The sequence below is a fragment of the Artibeus jamaicensis genome, unplaced genomic scaffold (assembly GCF_021234435.1).
Source record: "Artibeus jamaicensis isolate MK-2021 breed Jamaican fruit bat unplaced genomic scaffold, CSHL_Jam_final scaffold_1964, whole genome shotgun sequence".
NCBI lineage: Eukaryota > Metazoa > Chordata > Mammalia > Chiroptera > Phyllostomidae > Artibeus > Artibeus jamaicensis.
Window position 1 is genome coordinate 46,194,672 of NW_026522030.1, and position 25,308 is coordinate 46,219,979.

The following is a 25,308-nucleotide window of genomic DNA, read 5'->3' on the forward strand; positions in this document are numbered from 1 at the left end:
AACTTAATGACAGCATGTGAGAATCAATTAGGATGGATATATCCATGTATCCTCAAATAATCATATTCCGCTGAAGTGTGTAAGGATGCCACAGGAAAGAGGTGCTGTCACAGTGAACTTACAGACTCTGCATGTTCCATCACTGCCAACACGAAGAAGACGTATTCTTGACCGCTCTGGAGCTGCTTGTTTGTAAATCCGCCGTAATGTTTGTCATCTCCCAGGGTGAACTCGGTGGGAAGGACGTCAAAGTGGGCGGCTATGTATGGCTTTAATTCAACCTCTCTCCCATAACGGATGCTTCGGCGTTTCCTAGATATCTCTTTGAGCAGCTTGGGAAACGGAGAAAGAAATGTCAACAATAACCCAACTTAATGGAAGTTTAATGGGAGAAGTTAATTCAGGACTGGGAACAACCCAGAGGCAATTTGTCTCACTTCATGTGGCCTATCAGCATCCCTACAATCTCAGGTGGCTCTGGCAAACGCCCATCTTGCTGTCAAGGTAAGAGACGAGACTGCTACTGGGAGGCCCAGGCTACAGATACGGGACAATGAGATCCTTGGCGGTAGCTCGTATCACTGTCTGCAGTAATGACACATCCTCTGGGGTGAATTATAACTTGTCTAAAGAAAAAAGTCAGCTTGTCATGCAGGCTTTATTGTTATTTATTAAACAAGTAGAAAGCTCAGATAAAGTCGTCTAAACCTTCAAATACCACTAACTTTCCACAGAGGTTAGTGCCATTTCAGATTGTTTCCAGTAATGAGATAATTTGTATGTTGCAATTCCCCTTGAATCTGCAGGAATACAACGTGATGACCAATTTTTTTTTTTTTTAAGATTTTATTTATCTATTTTTAGAGGGGAAGGGAGGGAGAGAGGGAGAAAAACATCAATGTATGGTTGCCTCTCTTGAGTCCCCTGCTGGGAACTGGCCGGCAACCCAGGCATGTGCCCCAACTGGGAATCAAACTGCCATACTCTGGTTTGCAGGCCCGCGCTCAATCCACTGAGCTACACCCGTCAGGGCTACGTGATGACCAATTTTTAACTGACAATATTGAATAGATATTGTCATTCATTTCACATTTTCTAGGTTGACTTGGCTCCCTGATTAAGGCCCTTATGAAAACTTTATGGCAAAATTACTGACTACTCTTGTTTTTTAAAATGGAGATGATGACAGTAAACACCACACCACTGATGTCTCCTTAGTACAATGAGACTCCAGTCTACTCAAGGCCAGGCTCCTGTGACTGTAAGGGCTGCAGGCTGTGCACGTGACAAGGGCCACATCTACGTGTCGGGAGCCTGGTGGCAAGCTATACCCTCTTCTACACTGAGAACCGTGAATGTGCTCAGCTGGTTCAAAACGGTGACCCAAGAAATGTGAAAGACGGAGTTGTGGTTATATAATCTGTGCCATGTTATTTCTGAATAACTTTCATTTAACCCATCCTCAAATTTTCTGTGAAATTTGAGTTTACTGACACAACTAGAATTATATGAAATATAAGCTATTTTATGAAAACCATAGTAGATTGGGTATAACCCATCTAGCAAATTTGGACCACCTGATGATAAATGCAGGTAGGCTGACCAGTTATGCACCATCTAGGTTACAATAAATCAAGGCCAGAAACTTAGTAGTATCTTTCAATCCTTTTGTCAAATTTAGGTTTACTCATAATAATGATAATAATGACAATAATAGCTCATATTTATCAAGCATTTACTAGGCACTATTCTTAGGAGCTTGAACACTTACTCTGATAATAACCTTATAAAGTAGGTTGTTATCCCCATTTTATAAATGAGGTAACTCAGGCATAATAGAAAGTGGCAATATATAACCAGACTCAATTGGTCAAATAAAATTACATGTAAGGCATTTTTAAACCATATTTTTGTTTACTTAATCGCTGCCTGCACAACATCAAGGAAATAAATTCAGCAAGTAAGGTACACTGATAATCTAAACTGTTTTAATTCAGTCAATATGTAGACATATATAAATTTGTGCATCTACTTTCTTTAACGCGGATAGTATTTACTTAGATTTCCTGATTCTTGTTACATGTTATCTTAAAAAACTTCCGAGACCCTATAGTTAATGCACCACTTGAAAAGTCATTACAAAGGTTACTGTTAATATGCAGTAGATAATGGTCCATGGCTTCAGAAGGACACATGCCCTGCAGATGAGCTGAGCAGCTTTTGAAGCTGGTTAATCAGGAACATTTACCATCAGTTGTTTATGTGACTGTGTTGCCTCTTCTACTGCACTGATCAAACCCTAAGCCTTGATTCCATTCATATTTCAGATGTAGGCAACTGTCAAGATTCATCCCCATTTCTGTCATTCCACAAACACCTTTGACTAGAGCCTCTTTAGAAGACTTTTGGAGAAAGTACGTTAGAAAAATATATTTGAGTTTTGGTGCTCCTTAAATCCAGTGTGACCATTCCTTAAGGTCAAACCTGAAAAATCAGCTCTGCCCTGTAGGTTGCTCTCATCTCCATAGGATGCTTCCTGTGTTATTCTTTAAATGAGTCAAGTGTGCTCAGATGACACCGAAGTCTGTTGAAGTTACAACCTCAAATGACCACATCATTTCACAGCAAGCTTTTGAAGTACAACACAATGAAAGGCTTATGATATATTACAAGACCTGCCTTGAATTAAATATAACTAACATTTTAGGAGTCATTCTGCCCCAAATCCATCTTGGCTATCAATGTCTGCTCTGCCAGTCTGACCTAGACAACAGGAGTTCCAGTCTATAAATTTATTATGGGGAAATTATCCCCAGACAAAGGACAAATGAGCTAAAAAAATATTGAGAGTGACTCTTTAGAAACCCTCTTTGCATTTTTTATGGGCCCAGATGTGAGGCATACATGTGGAAATTCCCTTAGGCCACCGTTTTTAGTTGATGATATGGTTTGAACAACTTGAATTATAGATCTTCTTAAAAAAATCACTTGGTGAAATACATTTAAGAGAGGAACACTGCCTTGTCAAACCCGGCAGTACAAAGCTACAGATAAAATTACTACAATGCTTTTATTATCCATGGTAGGAAAAAAAAACACAGGAGAAATTGTCTGCAGGGGTTGGAAATTGAATGAGTATGCATGGAGTGAGGTCATAGCCTATGTTCATTTGTTCCCCTCCACAGTGGTTACAAGATATATTGGAGGTAACTCAAGATGATATATCAAGGGCTTTGGTTTCTTATCAGAAATAATTTTCATTTTCCAGTCAATGCATATCTTATTTCTTCCACCATTAATTCTACAATGTGGTCTCAATTATATCAGTAAGAAAAGTGGGTAACAACCCACCCTGACCCAAAAAATTTGAATTAATAAATGTTCTTTATCAAACTATTATACAGATTAATGCATCACAAAGTGTGGGATGATTAAAATGACCCTTTGTTATGGGAATCAGCAGCACAGACCCATAGAGTTTAATTGCGAGAAAGTTCAATGTCATATAGCTCTATACTTGAATTCATTAGCATTGCTGTGCATTCTGGAGGTTAAAACCTGGCTGTGAGAGAGAATCAGCTTCCTATTACTTATCACCAAATGGCTCCACTTATGTGGAAATCTTATTATTTAAAAGTATTAGGTGTCACTGTTGGCCAGGATCTTAATCCCTTGAAAAAATTTTTTTAAATAGGTAGAAAGATTCATAGATTCTACAAATTGCCTTTTCATTTTAAATCCAAGTCCAGTTGAATTTGGTAATTTAACTAAAACTGATTAAAATAATAAAGAATATCTCAGAATTAACTGATTGCAACTAAAAAATACCTTGTGTCAAAATGTTTATGGAAGATCACCTGATAATTTTGCATATTTGGATGAAGAATAACTATTTATCCAACACTAGAGAAAAATGATTTTGTCCCTTTATTATCAACAGCAAAAAAATAAAATTTATAATGTAAAGTACCTGACAACATTACTCGAAGGGTGTCTCAATTCATACTCCTCCAAAGCTGGTCTACTTGCTCAGCAGTGACTCAAAGGCGCAGTGCCAACCCTGAATGCACCTCCCCTTCCCAACTTGGATTGAACTCAGATGAACGAAGTGCATGATGACAGACCACACTTCTACAGATGACACCTGTCTGCCAAAGGAAGCTACTGGCCCTTATGTGCCAGATCACTGTCTCCTCGGTGCAGACATGTATGAAATAAACGTCCCTTCCCTGTAATGCAGTTAGGAACTTTTTGCTTTTCCTTGCTCTGTTTTAGCTAATTTGAGGTAGGGAAAATACCGAGAAATCACAGGTTGGGCAATAATAACATGGTGCTACTATTGTACTGAAATTTCCCATTTCCTCAAATGGGGGCTTTCTTATTTGCCCACAGACCTGATATAAGCCAGAATCATGTAAAAATAAAGTCTCTCCTGCACTTCAAAATTAGAAGCACAGACGTTAACTTGCTGTGGCCTGCTGGGCAATCTGGCTCAATACATCTGATCGCAGCTTTCTCATCTCACTGGAGGCAGGCAATAATTAGGTCTTGTTCTTCATACTATGTATTAACGTTCAAAAACTACAAATATTCTCTACAAAATGAGTATAAATTAAAAAATGTACCTATGGTTGAGGTAAGGTTTTGGAAATTGAAATCATACTCATTTAGTATCTGCTGTATTTTTTGTACTGTATTTCTTCTTTAGCTCAAAATGTTGTTTCTTTTGTCTGCCCCTGCAGTTAAATACAATTTTAAGTCTGAAATCCTACAGAGTATTGAATAAGGCAACCAAATGCTAATCAGCATAATTCTGGGAGAACCTGGTCAAGAATGCGGAGTGGGTCAAATGTTGAACTCTGCTGCAGAATGCAGCTTTACACGTGTAACAGCTGCCGCTACCACTGCACTAATGAAGGGGGATATGGAATTCATAACATCGGCAATTACGTCTCTGCTAACAATTCACTTCAATCCTCACACCTCTGCACCATGTTTTACATAGGGCAAGGGGCAAAATATTAGAGCCAACAAAGATTAGACAGGTTGTGAGCTTTATTGCAGCTTCATGTTTTTTAATTAAAGCAAAAGGCTCTTTATTGTGATCCCTGGAGGTTAACACACGCACAGCACTGAACTGCCGGAACAGCCAGCTGACCAGCCAGCCATGGGGAAGTCAGCGCCTGCACTGGATGCTGAAAGGTCTCTATGAAGAGGAGGAGGGAGTTTAAGAAATTAAATAAGTTATGAAAGACAGCCAACAAAGACATAGTTACCTCATCTAATTCCATTTCATCTGGACTCTCCCATGGCTTGATAAATTTCCCACGAGATTTCTTCAAAGGCACAATTATTATGTAGTAACCTCTGCACAAGAATGCGTAGACAAAAATAACATTAGTTCAGAGAGAAAAGTAAAGGGCTATACCCTTAAATCTTCCGCAGACCAGTGATTGAGACTGAAGGCAAACTATGGAGATGGAGTGACTTGTCCATCAATGACAACCACCTGTTTGTTCAATTTTTAAAAACAACGTGGGTAGACATTTATGTGTGACTTCAATGAGCTGCTATGGTACTACCACCGTGGTTGACTGCTCTTTATTAGGGACCATAAACAGAGTGGGCACAGTTTGTTAGGACCCTTGTGCTGGACACATACAAGGCTGGTATATTAAAATGCACCAACACAAGCTGCTGAACCAATATCTTCTACGACAGCAATTTACAAGACAATTTTTAAAAAGGGAAATGTAAACTTCTCTTAGCTCATACGATGCCTATATTATGATAATGATAATTTTACTTATATAGCCCTAAAATACCCCTATTTTTATTTGGATAAAAAATTAAGAGCTGAAAAATTACTCAGGATCTCACAACAATTTTATAAAGATGCAAAAATGCTCCTCTTTCTTTCTACCCATCAAACTGTAAACCTTAAGATAATTATGACAGAAATTTGGAGACGATCACTACCTAAAGGCCTTCGAAATAGTTCTCAATGTAATACATGCATAGGAAGAGACAAAAGTAACCGAGTTCTCCAACTGAGAATGGTTGACTAAAATTTAATTAATGCGAAAAGTAACCTGTCCCCAGATATGGGCTATTTGTCAAATTGTTTTGTAACTTCCATATAGTCTATAGTCTGCTCTTGCATTCATGGTTATGTTAATACCAACCTTCAGTAGCTATTATATAAGGACTTTGCCCATAAGCATATAATAGCAGCTAACATTTTAGTCACTTCCTACTTTCTAGGTATTATACTCCTGCATAATTTCATTTTGCCCCCTCAAAAATCCTGTAAGAACAGATAACAGACAAAAAGACAAATCCAGAGAGATTACATTGTTGCTTCAGTTAAAACAGATATTAAAGGGATACAAACCTAAGTATATCTTAATCTTAGCAATAGTCTAGCTCTGTAGTTTTTCTTCTTCTTTCCCCTTGTATAATCCAGTACTTATTAAGAACTCCGTAAATTTCGTGGACCTTTATTTTGAAAATAAACACGTACATACCCACCCACCCACACTCGCAAACTTTCAGAAGGCTGCCACATGGGGAGGGGGGCAGGGTGGGCACTAACATTCTATCACGGGGACCCACGGCACACACAGGAAGGCCTATTTCTACTCATCTCACAGCACAACAGGTAACAAACTCAGAAACAGTCTATGATGAAGAATTCCGTTTCCATAAACAGAATGTAGAGCTACAATGTCCAGTGCAGTAACCAGTCGCCTGTTGTGGCTATGAAGCACCTGAAATATGGCTCATCTGAGCTGGGATGTGCTGTCAATATAAAAGATACTGGATTTCAGAGACTTAGTGTGGAAAAGGAATGTAAAATACCTCAGCAACAATTTTTAATAGTGATCGTACGTCAAAATGATTATATTCTGGATATATTGGGTCAAATGAAATGTTATTAAATTAACTTTGCCTTTCCTTGACTTCTACTGTAGTGGCTAGAAAAAAATTGCATGTGGCTCTCATTATGTCTGTTGGGCAGTGCTACTCTAGAGGGCTCTTGTGAAAAGTGTGGTGTCTGGAGGCGTCTCTGGCCCAGAACTCAAGCTCTGCCACTAATGTGCTATGTGGTCTTGGGCTGATCATTTAACATCCCCAAATCTCAGCTGTATATTCTGAAAAATGAAAGTAAAAAATACCAGACTGCTATCTGGGCAAGATAAAGCAAATTCGGAGAAAGCACTTGTTCCAGTGTGTGCATAGAGCACTCAACTAATAGCACTGACCATCGAGGTGGGAGAGATGCCGATCAACCACCTTATTCAGCAGGGCACAGTGTAATTCCCTGCCATGCAGGTTAAAGAACTCGACAAAGTCTTTTCTGCTCCCTAATCAAGAATTCAAGTCAAACCAGATGATTATGGCAGACCCCTCTCTCCATGGTGCTCTGAGCCACTGATCAACAGACTCACGGGACCACATCACCAAGCCATTCATTTTCTTGCCTCACAAATGATCGTGATGATCAAGGAGGCTGAGGAGAATAAAGACTTGGATTGTATGAGAGGCGCTAGTATCTTTTTGTTTTATAATCCAGAGTAAGCTGCCTCCTCTCCCTGTCCTCCCACCACCCGGAGAATTTGCCAAACAAGTCCATCATGTTAAATGAGCATGGAGAAGAATGACAGGAATGCAACTGAGCGTGCAAAATAACACTGCAGATGCACTTGATAAACACACTTGTCAGGGAACCTCTCGCTTCTCCCTACCAGTTGCACAAAGTCAGGACAGGTTCTCTTTGCCTAAAGTAATGATAATGAACACTGTCACAGAGCTCCTATTGTCCTCATTTAGAATCTTGTAAATCAAGGTTAAGCTGATGCATCCTATTAACTTTTCTTTCTGCTTTCATACTTGAAGTTGCCATTCTTGTACATGAAAAAAGAAATCCCTTCTTCTGCAGCACTCTCTAACTATTCATATTGCTTGTGGGTGTGAGAAGAATTGAAGAGCCTCCCCCTTTGCTATTAATTGTGTGGCTGGATATGATCCCCACTGATGTCCAAAGCGTTCATCTAGACTAGTCACAGTGGAGCCTGCTTCAAAGCAGCTCTTGTCCAGTGAAAGCAATGGGGTGCTGGGAGTTTGGAACTCCATGCCATAGAATGTCTTTCCTGGGTCTAAATCCATACATTTCAACTGTGTTCTCTGCAACTATGGCTTTGTAAATACCCATGTGGGTGCCTCTCCTGAAACCTACTCCCCCTCCCCCAAGGACAGTGCTTCACTTGCAGTCTCACATGGTGGTGGTTTCTCCCCATGAGTCTCAGAGCTAGGGTTTGGGGTTTCTTTTCTAAGACGGGCCCATGAACCACTAGGGCTCTGAGAGCCATGAAATCTGCCTTTCAAAGTCAACATCAACCGCTCCGCCATAGCCAAAATCTGCCATTGCCTTTCTCTGTGCCTGAAGCCAAGGAGCTGAACACAGGCTGAGAAACAATACACAGGGCAGGATGATGCCATAAATTAGCAATCAGCAAACTCACACACGCCTTCAAAACTTCCTGCCAATCAACCACGACTTCTTCAGTTACCTGGTCCTTCCATTTTACACATTAATATTTTCAAACTTTCTCCCCTGGCCTCATGCCTTGAACTTCCTAACCTCCCCACTAGATGATGGCCTTATCACCTGTACCCAGAGAAAATGAAAACAGTCAGACAAGAACTGCCTTATTTTCTATCTACCAAACTATTGGGTTGGCCAAAAAGTCCATTTATTATTTTCTATAAAAGACACAGTTTTCATTTTCACCAATAACTTTATTGATTTGGATGTTTTGAGTATGTCAGCTATTCCTTCATATTGACTTCTAGTGGGTAGAGGCCAGGGTTACTGCTAAACATCTCCCAATAGATAAGACAGCCCCACAGCAAATAAGTATATGGCCAAAATGTCAACTATTTCGCAAACTACTTTTGCCAGGTTCACTCACTCACAGCACCTTCTCCATATACTGTATAAATCTTTTTTTTTTTTTGCATTTCAGTTGTACTTTTACCTTTCTTGAATAATAAAGCATCATATACCAAAATGTTGAGTATTTTCTTCCATCTTCAATATTAAAATGGCTGCACAAAACCCAGCAATTCTGATGCTGTTCTTAAATGCCCACTGAATGACAGCTGCCACAATACAATCAAACAAAATTGTTTCTAATGAAGTTCAAGACAGTGAAGCACTGCGGCAGCCACTGAACAGAAGGAACAAATGGACTTTTTGGCCAACCCACTACAAGCCTACCTAGATGCGTGCACAGCCACAAGCTTTCCTTTTGGAACAGGAGAAGAACTGGTCCCAGCATTTCACTCTCAGGAAGTTTACCATACACTGTACCCCTTCTCTCTCATGTATCTCAGCTGCTTCTTTCTCCTTGCATCCTAATCATTTGCTCTCAACCTTACGTAAGTATCTGCCATTTAAGAAACGTAAAGCAAACCACATCCCACTCGAGTCGTCACTCTCTCCGTCCTACCCCTCAGTGCCCCGACTCTGAGAAGAGCCCCACGCTCTTGCTGTTCTCCGCTTCTTTACCTTCCACTCACTTCTTGCTGACGGTGCTCTGGCTCCTGCCTCATCAGCCCACCTCACTGCCCTCACCGGGGTGCTCAGCCACCTCGGTAATGCTGCACCAAGGAGAGTTTCTGACCCTCTTCCTTCTTTAGCTTTCAACAGAATCTGACAAAGTCGGTAAGAACCCCTCAGTCTTTGTTCTCTGTATTCAGCTCTCCTGGTTTTCTACTCATGTTGCTCACCAGGTTAGCATTATTTTTCTCAGCAGCATTTATTATCTGCTACCCGGTTATTAAACGACAGAGATCTTCAAAGCTGTCCAAGAACTTCTCTTCACACCTTTTCCTCCTGGGAGTTCTCATTTCTCCTTGAGCATCTTTTTTTTTTTTTTTTTTTTAACCTATAGCCAAAAGATGGACAGGCTTGTATCTTCAGCCCAGAATGCTCCTCTGAGCTTTATAGGTGTATCCAGTTCTAACTTTATGTCTCCATTTCCAAGTCACAAAAGAACCTCACATTTATTGGTTAAAAATTTAAAAAATGCCTGGAAAATAAATCCGCACTTAACCTTTCCCTCTCTCATACGTCCTATGGCTTCCAAACCCTGATTCTACTGTTCTCACTGCTCATCACCTCAGCTGTCACCGCCTCAGTCTCACTCCACAGTCATGCATCTGACTGCTTCTGTCTCCGAACTTTCTCTCACTATTGGGTTCGAACCCCTCTAGTCCAGTTCTCTGACAAAGTCCTGATATAAAAACGACTTGCTGGAAATGAAAGAAGTAAAGAAATTGCTTCTGAAACTAGATCAGCTTTATGTATGGGTAACATTAAACTTTACGCTCTGCTTTGTCTGACTCAGCTGTAGACTGAAAACATCCTTTTCAACATAGACTTTAGCTTTTGAACTAATAAGACAAATAAATAACTTCAGGATAAATATACCTAGAAAGCCCTTGACTACTTATAAAGGAAGCTGTGTTTTCCCAATATATTATATTTAATTAGGTAGGTTTAACCTAACCTTCAGAATTTTAATTACATTAAGTAAAGTTTTACTAATTTTATTTACTATGTGATTACCGAGGGTCCCAGCTTCATATAACTACACGGGAAGGCGAGCCCTGGTCTCTGCGGCGGTCCCACGTCCAATCCGGCCGGGCTTCCTGTCTGAGCAGTCTGTATTAACATTCTCAAACTCATTATTTAACTGGGAGGTCAAATCCGTTTCAGGGTTTAATGAGGAATTTTATTGCTTTCATAAGTTTTGATTTTTTTTTTGCTATAGTCATTTGGGTATGCATTGTTTAAATAAAACTAATTTACCAGAGAAAAAAACAAAAGCAAGATGAGTGCTCCTTCTGGTTTCTATGTTTAAATTAAGGTTTCAGGGCTTAGCTCTGTGTTGTCAGAGAAGTTAACTGTCTTAAGCCCCCTTTTCCTCATTTTAAAGGGCAGGTGATAATGCTGAACTGCGGTCAGCTTCTCCCTCCACCTCTTGGAAATTCTCAGGGCGCACTGCTCCAGGGCGTTCCACGTGTTTCCAGGGTCTGTGGCCTTGGGGCTGTGCCTGCCTCCTCTGGGTACTGAGTGAGGCCTGTCTGGGCCAGTCCTGTCGGTGCCTACTTGTTGTGGAGTTTGCGATGGTCTAGCAGTTGTCCTAGAAAAAACTGTCCTTTGCTTGGCCAGTGAATTCTACGGTCACGGGCAAACATGCAGACTTTGGAGCCATACTGCCTGCGTTCAAATCTTGCCTTTCTAGTTCTGCTACTGCGTTGCCAGGGCAAGTTCGTTCATCTCCACATTTCCTCAGCCGTGTAATGAAAAGCACCCTTCTTGTAAAGACTGCACCGGTTAATACGTGCAATGTCCTTCTCAATAGCACCTAGGAAGCCCTCTCTGTCACTGCTATCATCATCATCGACTACGTGATCTTGGCCAGGCTAGTCAGTCTTTCTGGGCCCCACTTAACTCACCTGTAAATGGGGAGAAGGGTGCCAACCACACAGGGTTTTTGTGAGGCTTAAATAAACCTTGGAGTACCTTCAGTACAGTGTAAAGCACAATAGAAATTTAAGCCTTTACCACTTCGATTGCCAACATGTGGTGAATGAATTCTCACTAAACTTTAAATAGATATCACTTCACTGAACTGCTAATAGTGGTGGTACAACCTTTATAAAGCAACTTTTTAGGCCATGCTTCCAAGAGTATCTTCTTTTTTTTTTTAGTTTCATTTTTTTAATTTAAATAATTTTATTTAGTTATTTTTCAAATACATTTTTTTGTCTTTTTCTCCCATCCCAGCCCCCCCGCCCCGTGTTCCCCACCTCCCTCCCATTTCCACCCCCCTTAGTTCTCATCCCTGTGTCCTTCCTATTTGTTCCTCTAAATCCCTCCCCTCTTTCCCCTTAAATTCCCTCCTCTCTCCCCTCTGGTCACTGTCCCCTTGTTCTCTACTTCAGTGTCATTGTTTTTATTCTGCTTGCTTGTTTATTTTGTTGTTTAGCTTCCTGTTAAAGGTGAGATCATATAAGAAAAAGCAGAGACTCTGAAAGCAAAATCAGTATGACCACAGAAATTTAAAAATTTCATAAAATACTCCTTGTTTCTATTTTTCATAAATATAAAATGTCTACTGTGAAATTAATTTATATTGGGTATCTCCTGGCAACTTTTTCTCAGAGTAATCTGCATGGCACTTTTTTTTTCTTAACCACAGTAAAATCTGCCTCTATAAAGTTCTGTCTGTGACCACAACTTGCTACTGAAAAACTGCGGGTTTGCTACATTTTCTGACCAGCTCTCTGCCTCCTAAAAGTATTCAAACAGGAGGCTGAATAGCTACAAAATTCCTGGTACCAGAGCACCCTACGGAGCCTTTCCCTGAGGGCACACCTCTGCTTAGCCACACAAAAACCAAGTGAGGACTAATGCAGGAGCAAGGAACTACGGCTGCAGTACATTTAGGAGAGACAAATTCCTCTTTAATTGGTGAGGAGTTGGGGGTAGTGATCAGGTCTCCCAAGTACCGTGGCTGGAAATGAGAAAAACATGGTTTCTCTTGACAAACAAAACAACTCTTCAACTGCCAAAATGGAATTTTCCTAGAAAACAAATTGGAAGCATTTTTCTGGATAGCTTTTACCTAAATAAAAGTTAGCAATGCATGCCACAGCTCTGGAATCAATTGTTACCCACCCCCCTTTGCTCTATACATAAAATACTTAACAAAGAGCCACATTCCTCTTTGATTTCTACACTTGCCAGTTACTGCAAGTGAGAGGACATGGCACACAGACTCTTGTCATTTGTGACCAAACCGCATGAACCCACCTAGAAGGATGGGTAACTACCCTATTAAAAGTCACCCGATGTAAATTATCTAGATGATAATGTTGTTTTGCTAAGTGGAGATTTGCTTTTTCATTTCCTATGATTCTGATACTTTCTCCATTCAATAACTTTTTCTAACTTAGTTTTTTGTTTTTCTTTTTCTTTTCTTATTTAATCTTTATTGTATTTTTGTCCCATTTAGTCCTCTCACACTTCCTCCCCCCAGCAATCACCACGCTGCTGTCCACATCCATGAGTCCATTTTCCTTTCTGCTCAAGCTCATCACCCCCCTAACCAGCCCCTCCCACTAGCTGTTATCTGGTCTCCATCTATGAGTCTGTCTCTGTTTTGCTTGTTAGTTCATTAGATTCCACAAATGCGTGAACTCATACGGTATTTGTCTTTCTCTGACTGGCATATTTCACCCAACAGAATGTTGTCCAGCTTCATTCATACTATTGCAAAGGGTAAAATTTTCTTATTTTTTTCTACAGCCAAGTAGTATTCCATTGTATAAATGTCCCACAATTGTTTTATCCATTCATCTACTGATGGACACGTGGCTGCTTCCATATCTTGGTAATTGTAAATAATACTGCAGTGAATGTGGGAGTGCTTATGTTCTTTCAAAGTAGTGTTTTGGGTTCCTTCAGATGTATTCCCAGAAGTGGGACTATTGGCTCAAAAGGCAGATCCATTTTTATGTTTTGAGGTGTCTCATACTGCTTTCCAAGTGGCTGCACCAGTCCACATTCCCACCAACAGTGCAAAAGGATTCCCCTTTCTCCACATCCTCACCAGCACTTGTTTGCTGATTTATTGATGATGGCCATTCTGACCTGTGTGAGATGGGATCTCATTATGGTTTTAATTTGCATTTCTCTGATGAGTAGTGATGCTGACATCTTTTCATATGTCTATGGGCCATCTGTATGTCCTCTTTAGAGAAGTGTGTATTTAGGTCCTTTTGCTCTTTCTTATCCCTACAATGGCTAGAATACAGTTTTGAGAATCTTAATTCATTTTGAGAACATTTTTTTCATAATTTCTTGCTATTTTTCTTTTGTTTCCTAAGGTCTCTTTTCTTTGTTACCAACTCTTACCCTTTTCCATAATTCCCACTTGAAATACAAGAGGAGGAAGTATATAAACAAAACAAAGAAAATCTAAATAAGCCCAGAAAAACACTAAAAGATCAGATTCCCCAATATTCTCAATTCATTCAGAAGTTGGAAAATGAAACAGTAACATCTATTTCCTACCAAGACAATTTGGTAAATATCTACTAAAGTATTTTTTCATATAAATAAAGTCTAGAAAAATAATGGTACATAGTATAGAACACACTATACTCTTTATCTTTCAATTGCTTTTTAAATAGTGCATGTTTCAATGAGTTGAATTTAGAGTCTACATCTTTTCCATGTTCTTTCATTGTTTGCAACTATTTTACACTTTCTAAATCTTTATCCTTCAAAACTCAGATTAGATATTAGCTTCTTCCTGACATCCAAGTTGGGCTGAAACCCTGTATTTATGTTTCCACAGTACCTGGCAGTACTTAACCCAATGTGTTCACGTGACCTAACTTCTGTATCTGTTCTCCCATGGTGACACAGGGCTTTATCTCAGGAATCACTCTATTCCCAGTCTTAGCACTGGAAGTATCATGTGAACAGAATATACGTTCATTGGATGAGAACTAAAAGGTCTTAGTGGACGGTTAAGACATGAACAAATAACAAATGCGAGTCTTTATCTTATTTATGCACAATCCCATATGCTTCCCTCTTATTATATTTTTATTTGAGACAGAGGGAAAGAGATGGAGAGAGAGAGAGAAACTTCAATTTGTCATTCCACTTGTTTATGCATTCATTGCATCTTTTATGTGCCCTGACCAGGGACTGTCCACACCTTGGCATGTAGAGACGATGCTCTGACCAGCTGAGCTGCTGGGCCAGTGTCTCCCGACCCCCACTCCATGGGCCAGCTAACTCCATGTTACTCATTAAGCCTCAGCTTGGATGTTGCTCTCTCTAGGACCCCTTTCTTGGATTATTAAAGCAGGATTGGGAGCCCCTCCTGTGGCCTTCCTTATTTATTTAATCTTTGGTACCACAGGACTTCACTTCAACTGATTTTTTACTTGTTCAGATTCTCCAATTACCTATGTTGTGTAATAGCAATGAAAAAGTCTGTGTTATTGGCCTTAACCCCCTGAAACACTGCATGGCACTATGTGAGAGATCAAAAAATATCCCCAGATGTTCGATCAATGAATAAATATAACCTCACGTTCCTATTAAATGTTGTTGGAATAAAAATTGTACGATATTTCATTTTCATTTTCAATTTTATAAATGATAGACAAAGAAGAGTGAACAGAAATGTAGACCTTGTTTTTCAGTGAATTTATTTTAGTAATAATCTTTTAGAAATTCCATCATCTGGTTGAAATCCTCCAATTATTTTATCAAATAAATAATAACTGAATGCTTTTTCAGGAAAGCTTTTAAAAAATATTTACTCATTTTAGAGAGAGGGGAAGGGAGAAAGAGAGGGAGAGAAACATCAATGTGTGGTTGCCTCTCACGCGCCCCCCACTGGGGACCTGGCCTGCAACCCAGGCTTGTGACCTGACTGGAAATCAAATCAGTGACCCTTTGGTTCACAGGCTGGCGATCAATCCACTGAGCCACACCAGCCAAGGCCAGGAAAGACTGTTTTTTTTTTTTTTTTGGTTAAGTCTGAAGTGGCCAAATTTATCACACTCTCTAAATTTCACAAATGGCACTACATTGAAAACGTCTTGTTAATAATTTTACTTTTTTATAGCTGATTTTTTCAGTCACATGCTTCAAGTTTTCTGGAGCTTTGAAAATTTCTTACTCTACCCACACTTTCAAAAACTTCTTTGCGATGACCCTGGCTCAGTTCCCCTAACTTTCTGACAAGCTCTTCTCCGTGTCCCCCTCTACTTGCTCCCTTGTTCCTAATAACTGAGACCTTTACTATTAGCTTTGGTTTCATACTTTCACTGCATTGTCTCAGTGGTTTTGTCTCCTCATAAAACTGTTGCTGCTCGGTTAATGGTCCCAAAATGTCTATCCTTAATCCTAGTCATTTCTTTAAGCCCACATCTCTAATTAGATATTTCCCTGATACCTCAATGTAAAATATTGGCAAAATTAACCTTGTTAATTCCCTCTTCATTCTTCTCTTTTATCCTTTAGGACGAATGGCAGCATCACTCATTTTGACATCCCGCTCTAACCCCAGAGCCATGCACGAGTTTTCTCTGCACCGATCTCTTCATTGAAGCAGCTTCTAATTCCTGCTGCACTAATGCTCTGGTTTGCCTCTGCACAGATGCAGCAACACCGTCTTCAGAATCTTTTCACTTGCCTTGTGTCAGCTAACTATGTGATAACTTCCTAACAATTCTGTCTATGCTGCTGCAATTCCTGTGAACATACACCTTCAGGCACCATGTCCCCTAAGAACTGTCCTAGAAATTTCACTAGCTTGTCACTAAACAGAAAGGCTCCAAGAGTCTATAGTTCTTTAGTTCCACAGGGGTGGGCAAAAGTAGGTTGACAGTTGTTTGTATGGAAAGAGACATGCATGCTGTGATTATCACAATAGCTTTATTAACTCCATGTTTAACGTACTCATACCTGCACACCTACTTTTGCACACCCCTGTACGTATAAATGCCTCTATTTAGCCTTCCAATCATTCATAGCAAGTTTCATCTAAACTTGATTATATGAGATAGAAGAAACGAGAAAGGATCTAGTCTTATTCCAAGCAGAGAGCACCGCATCTAACATACAGTAGACACTTAATAAAAACTTCCTAAAATGGGAAAAGGGAAACTTGGTTGCTATACGAATGAAAACCATCCATGGATTTTCCCTGATTACAGAACACACAGTCCCGGCTTCTGAGCACGGGCTGGCTCTCACGCACCTCTCTCACATGAGCACTCTGGGCTCCAGCCTTTCGGAATCACTTGCTTCCTGGAATAACGGGCTTTTGCATATGTTCTCTCACTCAGATTTTATGTTTGCTTCTTATTTGTCCTTCAAGATTAAATTCAGAAACGTCTTCGACCCACTCCATTCTGGTTTGGCTGCTCTTCACATAAGTGTAACTCTATCACTAACATGTATTACGTCTGCTTCTCTGTATCCCCCACTCCATGGCAAGCTCTTCGAAGAGAGGATGGTATCTTTTGTATTCTCTAGGGCCTGCCACAGTGCTCACACTTCATATACTTCAGTGGAAATACTTCTATTGGCTATAACCAGTGAGCAATTATACTGGCTATGTCTTCTCTCGGCTACAAGGGAATAACTACATACAGCCAACAAACTACTTAACTGACTGGATTTAATTTTTCACTGCAGGTCCATTGATTTCTATACTCTGCTCCATCAAGCCCAGAAAAACCTGAATTTTGAACTTATATGATTTTTTCCAATGTCATTCTGAACTTTAACTTTTGAAATATTTCTCTTTGAGCACATATTTCAAATTTTAATGTCATAGAGTATTTTTCCTTAATCTAATTCATCAAAGTTCTCTTAGACTTATAGTAATTTGTCAGACTTCCCCACCGTATTTGGCCACATAATACAGTTAGTCAACTCTTCACTTTACATATTATGACATAAACTCCTTTTATATAGGACCATGTTCTGTTTGTCATTCTATCTTTCCTAAGTAACATTTCTCCTGAAACACAAAATTTATCAAAGTGCAATTAACGAGGATCTGTATTACAATGACCACCAGAACACAGTGTGTCAGAAACTGAGTAACAAGGTCCAAGCCTATGCGGAATCCGTTACTCTGTGCACAGCAATGTATTCTTTTGTAACTCTGTAATACGGAGATTTAACTTTCTTTTTTTTGTTTATAGGCATTTCTATCCTTCAGGGCTAACTCTCCAACCGACTTACTTTATATTCTCGTTTGCAGGAACCTCAGGCAGTTGCACAGTGATCATGCCATCCAAGTTGGTCTTCCCAATGAAGGCAGGCTTGGTCCGCAGGACATCTGGTGCGGTCTTCGCTGTTACCATGTGCTGCAACCCACCAGCACTGTTCCCACGATTTGTCAGCACGAAGGAGTACGACTTCTCAGGCTTCAGGTTCACAATTAACTTCTGTGTAGCTCGACCATCCACTTCTTCTACCATCTTCCCATCATCATAGAGAATCTAGGGGGATATGACCAATCACCGAGATTTGGTTATCAGAGAGGCAATGCGTATTTTCTAAACTCGTGTGCTTATAGGAAATACCTACCAGGTCAATTCTAATTTTGGGTAATCTCTAAGTCAATAAGGATTCATAAATTCTAGAGATTGCATCGATTTTTCATTTAGTTCTCACTGTGTAATGATATAATGTTTATAATGAGAAAAATACACAAAGAAGTGCGTAATAACTTTTCAGTATTTGGCTTGTCAGTTGTAGGCACAGAAATGGAATGTGTGCAGAAATGCTTTAGGTTCGCAATGTGTTACACATCACTTTTTTCTAAATGTTTCCATTCCTGTTCCTAAATATATTTCAACTTTCAAGAATGTTCTTCTACTCTTTATTTCATAGACTTGTACTTCTTACTAGCATCGCTCAGTATCTCTCAACTCTCAGCTAGAGTTTAAAATGTGCAAAGAATTCAGGCCAATAAACAGTTTTTAAAAATCTGTTGCATTATAAAAAGGTAGAAACCACACAAATTTCATTTTCTGCTGGAAAAACAAAAACACTACCTTAGACTGTAAAAGTTTCATTTGGAAAGACCAGGTCACCTACGAAGTAATACCAGCACCGGGTCGGGGCTCCTGACCCCTCTCCAGAGGGGTCACACTGTCGAAGTGCCAGGCTCAATCTAGGACTCAAAAGCCATAAACGAGCCCAGCAGGTCCGTGTGCCAGAATCCGAGCAGTCTGAACGCTTTGTGGGGAACGGACCCAGTTGAGCTGCCCCCTGCACTTTTACCTGTGCTTTCTTACACATCAGAAAACAACTTACTTTGAAAGGCATGGCAGAATTATAATTCTCTGGAATCTCCCAAGACAGTAGCACTGAAGTCTTCATTACCGCTTTGACATGAAAATTTTTTGCAAACACTGCTGGAAAAGGAAAAACAGTGTATTTAAACTACTCCTAAGAGCCATGACCTGTCCTCTTCCGCCATGGGCCAGAGAGCTTAAGCTAGATGCTTTCTTTCTGCTTTGATCAGAGAGAGAAGTGTGATTTGCCTACCTGTTCAGAGCATTCATTTAAATACCTCATTCTCATCAAGATCTCTCCTTTCTTTCCACTGAGTCAGCTAGATTGTGTTTTCCTTACCTGAGGACATTGGGTGCTGTGAGCCAGACCTGCTTGGCATTCTATAACTGAAACCTAGTGCATCCAAAACATATTAAGTTTCGTATACTTTACCTTTTTGCTTTTGCTGAACCTATTAATATGAATGGGTCGATCGGTTATTTATAGCTTCAAAATACTGATTTCCACAGACCGATATTCCTTTAAAGGAGGAAGGCCACAAGCAGACAAATCCTACCTTGATCCACAGGCAGTGTCCTGAACTGGACACTGGGACTATATGGCCCGGGCCCTTTGCTCGTGTGAGCACGTACTTTTACATCGTATGTGGTATCTGGTTTTAAGCCACTGAGTGTCATAGTGGTGTCAGCTGGAATAATAAGCTGCTCCATTGGAAGAAGAGGGAGGTTGATATCCCTATACAGAAGGGTGTACTTGGTGATCATGCCATTCCTCTCTGCCAGGACAGGCGGTTGCCAAGACAACTGGACGGAGGTCGAAGTGGTGCCTTCTGAGCGGAGGCTTTGAGGGAACCCCGTTGGGACTTCTTCCGGAACGGAAATCTCCTTCACCATCTCCTCCCCGAAGCCCACTTTGTTTCTGGCTGAGAGCCTGAAGACGTAGGATGCTCCTTTGTGGATGTCTGTGGCCGTGAAGTGGTCTTCTTTTTCAGAGAACTCGAGAGTCGTGAGCGGCTCCATATCCTTCCGGCCAAATTTTAGTCGGTAGCCCTGAAGAGGTCCAAATGTGTCCACGGGGGGATGCCACTGAATGAGAGCGGTGTTCATCTGAGTGTGGCTGATCAGCAGCCGCGGCTTCCCTGGAACTGAAGCACAGAGGATGCAGCGCTAAGACCAACGTGCGGGGATGCTCACATTTCAATCACTGCTGAGTGGAAGTATCGCCCTAGAGCCAGCCCATTTCTCTATTAAAAAAATAAAAGGCTAATGCTTGATCTGTGTACCTTTGTGGCAATATGCTCCTTCTACTCTGTGAAGGTAGGGTAAACTACTAGAGTTTGATATTGAACACAAAATAGGAATAATTACAATAAGAATTTGAGGGAATATTTAACATCTTCACACTTCAGAGTTTCATACATAAAGGTTTATGCCACAGAGAAATGGGTGAATAAAAATTAGCCAATTCCATACAGCTACCCACAGCTAATAATAACATGTAATTATTGGTAACATGTAATGTACCAGGTACTGTGCTATAAGTATTTACATGTAGTATCTCATTAGATTTACATTCCTTTCTCCTTACTACATGCTATGATTAGTTATCATCATTTTCTATAATAAAAAAAGTAAAACTCAGAGGGCTAGAACACTATGCAAGATCAGCCGTATAATAAGTGAGAAAGGTGTAATACAAACCCGGATATATCTGGATCTAATTAACTATAGTATTATGTTGCTTGTAAGTTTCCAAAGTAGTAGTTCAAAGTAAAATTGCTTTTACTTACTGTGGATTTAATCTGCATTTTTGTCTATACTTTACTATCCACACCAGTCATCCTCATTGAGTTCTTCATCTTTAAACAGGAATTATGTTATAACCTATCCCCAAATCTTGTTGTGAATATTAAATGAGAAGATGCCCATGAAAGTCTTCACAGAAGTTATATATTTCATTAATATTAATCATAATTATCAATAATCAAAATATTAACCTTTTCTAGTAAGGGGGCAGTTTCCTGTAACTACATAATTAATTTCTTTTTAAGTTACATAAGTTTAGATGTATAAAGAGTTCTAATCTACTCATTCAATGAATTGTAACTGTAATTTTTAAATTTTTTACTCATTAATTTTTTTTTTAGAGAGAGAGAATGGGAGAGAGGGGGAGAAGGAGAAATGGAGGGGGAGAGAGAGAAACACTGATGTGTTGTTTCACTTACTTATGCATTCACTGGGAGGGGGGTCATTCATTGGTTGCTTCTCGGATGCGCCCAACCGGGAACCACACCCACAACCTTGGTGTATCAGGATGATGCTCTAACCAACTGAGCTACTTGGCCAGGGTCTGTTTTTTTTTTAAATGGAAAGCTATTATTCCTGAAACCCACAGAGAAGAACAGCAGTAAACAACACAGAGCTGAGAGTGTCTTTGGGCATAACCCAAACAGGGGAGGAAGAAGAGAACCAGCAGAACCAAAACAAAGCCAATAGAAAGAGGATGCTGGAAAGGCAGGGAAGCTTATACTAATGAGAGACTGGCAATGGAAAATAGTACTGTGGGGATGCAGAAAACAATAAAAAACCAACAATGAAACTAGAAAGATGATGGGACAACACAGAGAATATTAACCTCTGTAAGAACCTGGTTAACCTGCTCATTCTATATCTTAGAAAGTCATAACCCCCCTGGTAGCATGCTTTGCCCAAGTTCACGGAGATCATTATATCCTTTAGCAACGAAGCAGTGGTTTTGTTTCCCACACTACACACTACATGCGGGTTCACTCAGCTGACCCTCGATGTGTGGGAAGAGTGGTTCCTGAAGGTTGTAATGGCCATTATGCATGTGCATGCTGAGGGCTGGCCCAGGGACCAAATTAAACCAAGCCCAAAACTGTGTACTCATTGCTTCTCAGGAAAATATGCAACCAGAGATCAACTAAGAAATTCTCAAACTAGAACCCAGTCATTAATTTAGAGCGTGTGAATTATTCTATCTCCAACAGCCCCCTTATCCACACTTTGCCTTTCTTCAGTTTCAGTTACTCTTGGTCGGCCACAGCCTGAAAATATTAAACGAGAAGTTCCAGGAATAAACAATGCGTAAGTCTTAAATTCTGAGTAGCCATGATGAAATCTCAGGCTGCCCCACCCCACCCTCCCGGGGACTTGAATCGCCCATGTGTCCGGTGTCTCCACGCTGTAGGTTAGTCACTTAGTAGCCATCCCCGCGGTCAGACTGACGGTCACCGCCCACGGTGCCTGTGTTCAAGCATCCCTCACTTCACTCACTGCAGCGCCCCGAAGTGGAAGAGCGGTGATGCTGGCAACCCAGGTGTGCCGCAGACGGGCCCTACAGCGCCTCCTTCGAGGGAAAGGGTGAGTGCGGTGCAGTGAGGCACCGAGAGAGGGCAGTCACATAACTTTTACTTCAGCATATTGTTAGACTGGTTCCATTTTATGATTAGTTATTGTTAACCTCTCACTGTGCCTAACTTATAAACTTTATCATAGGTATGTATGTATAGGAAAAATACAGTATATGTAGGATTGAGAGATATGTTTGGTTTCAGGCATCCTTGGGGGTCTTGTAATGTACCCCTTGCATATAAGAAGGCACTACTGTATTTTTATTTTAAATATATTTAAGATTGTTTTCATTTTAAAAATGACTTTAAGCCCTGGCTGGCATGGCTTGGTGGATGGAGTGCTGGCCTGTAAACCAAAAGGTCACCCGTTCGGTTCCCAGTCGGGGCACGTGTGCCTGGGTTGTGGACCAGGTCCTTGGTTGGGGGCGGGTGTGTGAGAGGAAACATCTCACGCATTGATGTGTCTCTCCCTCTCTCTCACCTTTCTAAAAATAAATAAAATCTTTAAAAAAATCACTTGAAGATCGACATTGAGAGGCATCCTTAATTTCCCTTTATGTGTATGCAACATTTACACGATTTGCCCATTAAAATGTCAGTATGTCAAGGATTAAATGCCTGAGGCTCTGCTGAAAAAAATATAAGGCTCTCAGCAGAAGATACATCACTTAGGAAACAAAACCCAGTTGAAACTGCTGGGTACAAACATAATTATTAAGTCTCAACATTTTACAGATACAATATGTTTTATTAAACATATTTATCAAAATTTTCTAAAATCCTGGTCCCAAGGAACTGTATAGTGGTGTGTACACTGTTTCTATAAGATGCATGTAAAGCTACAGTAAAGGAAACACTTCTAATTTTCTTGATTGAACCACAAATATAGTTTCATTCTAATAATATTTATCAGCCCAATAGGAATATGTTTCTAACATCTGGCATTTCATTTCATAATATTGCTGTGGTACAAATTTGGAGAACTATCATGGACAGTTAAATTCTAAAACAAAAACCAACTGGTCTTATAAAAATGTACATTCTTCTTCTGGGGCAGTCGAAGCTTAGGTTGGCTGAAGCCTTTTTTGTCTGTCTGTTTTCATACCCGCGTACCCTTTCTTATTTGGAGATATACATGCTGTAGGCTTAGAATCATGGGATCAAGTAATGCTCTGGAAATAAGAGTGTCTGTTCTGACCTGCTGATTTATACCACTGTGCCAGAAGCATCTCAGTCTGCTCCCCATTCAAGCCCACAATGGTCATCCTTCCCCTGACAGAAGTTTCACCAGGCCTGAAAACTATTGAGGCAACCAGTCTTGAAACACTGAGATACACAAGCGAACAATCTGAGAAAGGAACGCTGCGGCAGCTGGACAAAGAAGCCCACCAGCATCCCCTCAGGAGAGGCCAGCCGCGTGAAGGGAATGACTAAAACGTCTACAGATGTGTGAAGAATAGAAGTAGTTCGAGCTGGGGTAAGAGCTTTGGGTATTTCCTCCAAGTAACAGATAGAGAAAAAAAATGCAGAGAGGTCTACCACACTGCATATATGGTTTAAAAGAATTATCCAAATCACCACATACTAGCAAGGAAAGCCATTCCATTTCTGATTTCCAGAAAACGTACGCATAAAACCCATTCACCTATTTACTTTGTATAAAGACTTAGTGGCACTCAGGCATTTGGGTGGGAAAAGAGAGACGGATAATGCAGGGTCTGTGTCCTCTGATCAGTTCCTACTCTGGGGGTAAAGGAAGAGGTGCAGTGGGTGGTACCGTGTGTGGAGTTGGCTCAAGGTTTCCAGGGCCTTACGGCTACTGCGTGGACCAGTTTAAAGGTCATCCGGTAGCAGGCTCAGAGGCCCTGCTTACTTCAGCACAGGAACAGGAGAGTGGGCAAGATGAAAGAGCCTTAAATAATAATTCAGGAAAGCCTGGAGGTCATTCTCAGTAGTGCCTCAGTGAACACATCAGAAGAAGCAGAGAGAGGCCAGCTGCAGAGTAAATATGCTAACTGTAAGTTATGTCACAACATATGTGTAATCTTTCCTCCCTTTAGCTTTTTAATTCTTCTTATTCCCTTACTAGATTCTTCCCTATTAAATACCTTACAGGACTTCAGAAATGATATACTCGTGTTGCGCCCTTTCCTTTTTAGCTGTAACAATCACCGGGGATTAAGCCAGGCACTCAGTCAGTCCCAATGGCTCTAAACGTAGCTTCAGTTTAACCCAGCACCTAAGAAGAAAGAATCATAATTGGCTGGCCTAAGCCTATTACATCCAAATTCCTCATGTCACAGTCATCTTTTCTGCAGTCCTTAAACGCAGCTGCTCGGCACAGTAGTGAGATTTATGGGCAAATATAACAATGAACTGGCTGATTGCCTTACATCTCAACTTCACGCAGCAGGCCAAATTGTATGAAACTGGACAATGTGAGGATTAACAAAGAAGGGCAAGAATGTCACCATCACTGCAACCTAAAGTCAACATTTTATTCAAAGGTGGCCCTGAGCTTGCACGGCTCTTACGTGGATTGTTTCAGTCCTGGCCAGTCCATTTTGTTTCAAAGATATGATTGTTTACAGATTTTAGAAATAATTTATTATATATCAACACATCCCGGAATTTTACTATCAAAATAGAATTTCACAAGAATTCCTGAATTTTCCATGGGAGCCATTACTAAACATGGTACCTTTATAATTATGGGTTATTAAAAGCTCAAATGTGTGAGATGCACTGGATTTTTCATAGTCACATAAATATAAGGACTTTCTGAAATAGTATATGTAAACAAAGCAAAAAATGAGTTCACTGATTACTCGAGGACAAATCATGATTGGGGAATGCTTCTTTTACTTGTAGTTTGACAGGAAAAACAAAACAACAAAAAACCCACAACAAACTACAGATTTACCCTAAAAAGGATTGTAAATCTGGATTCTCCCACCTCCAACCTAGGCTTCTTGGGAAGATTCAAGAAAATAAGTGAAATAAATATGTAGAC

At 40.3% G+C, this 25,308-nt stretch overlaps 1 protein-coding gene across 17 annotated transcripts in view; it reads right to left on the reverse strand.

The window, feature by feature from the left end:
• PTPRD (protein tyrosine phosphatase receptor type D) overlaps positions 1–25,308 on the reverse strand; it is a 523,934-nt gene that overhangs the window by 146,153 nt on the left and 352,473 nt on the right. For 7 of the 17 annotated variants that reach the window (XM_053656278.1, XM_037156777.2, XM_053656275.1 and 4 more), the window contains 5 exons: positions 19,479–20,066; positions 18,941–19,038; positions 17,861–18,120; positions 5,277–5,367; positions 123–332 (listed from right to left, as the gene is read on the reverse strand). In XM_053656278.1, coding sequence (XP_053512253.1) covers positions 123–332; positions 5,277–5,367; positions 17,861–18,120; positions 18,941–19,038; positions 19,479–20,066 — 1,247 coding nt within the window. Of the gene's footprint in view, positions 1–122; positions 333–5,276; positions 5,368–17,860; positions 18,121–18,940; positions 19,042–19,478; positions 20,067–25,308 lie in introns of all 17 variants that reach the window. The other 10 variants (XM_053656274.1, XM_053656276.1, XM_053656272.1 and 7 more) reach the window with 3 other exon arrangements.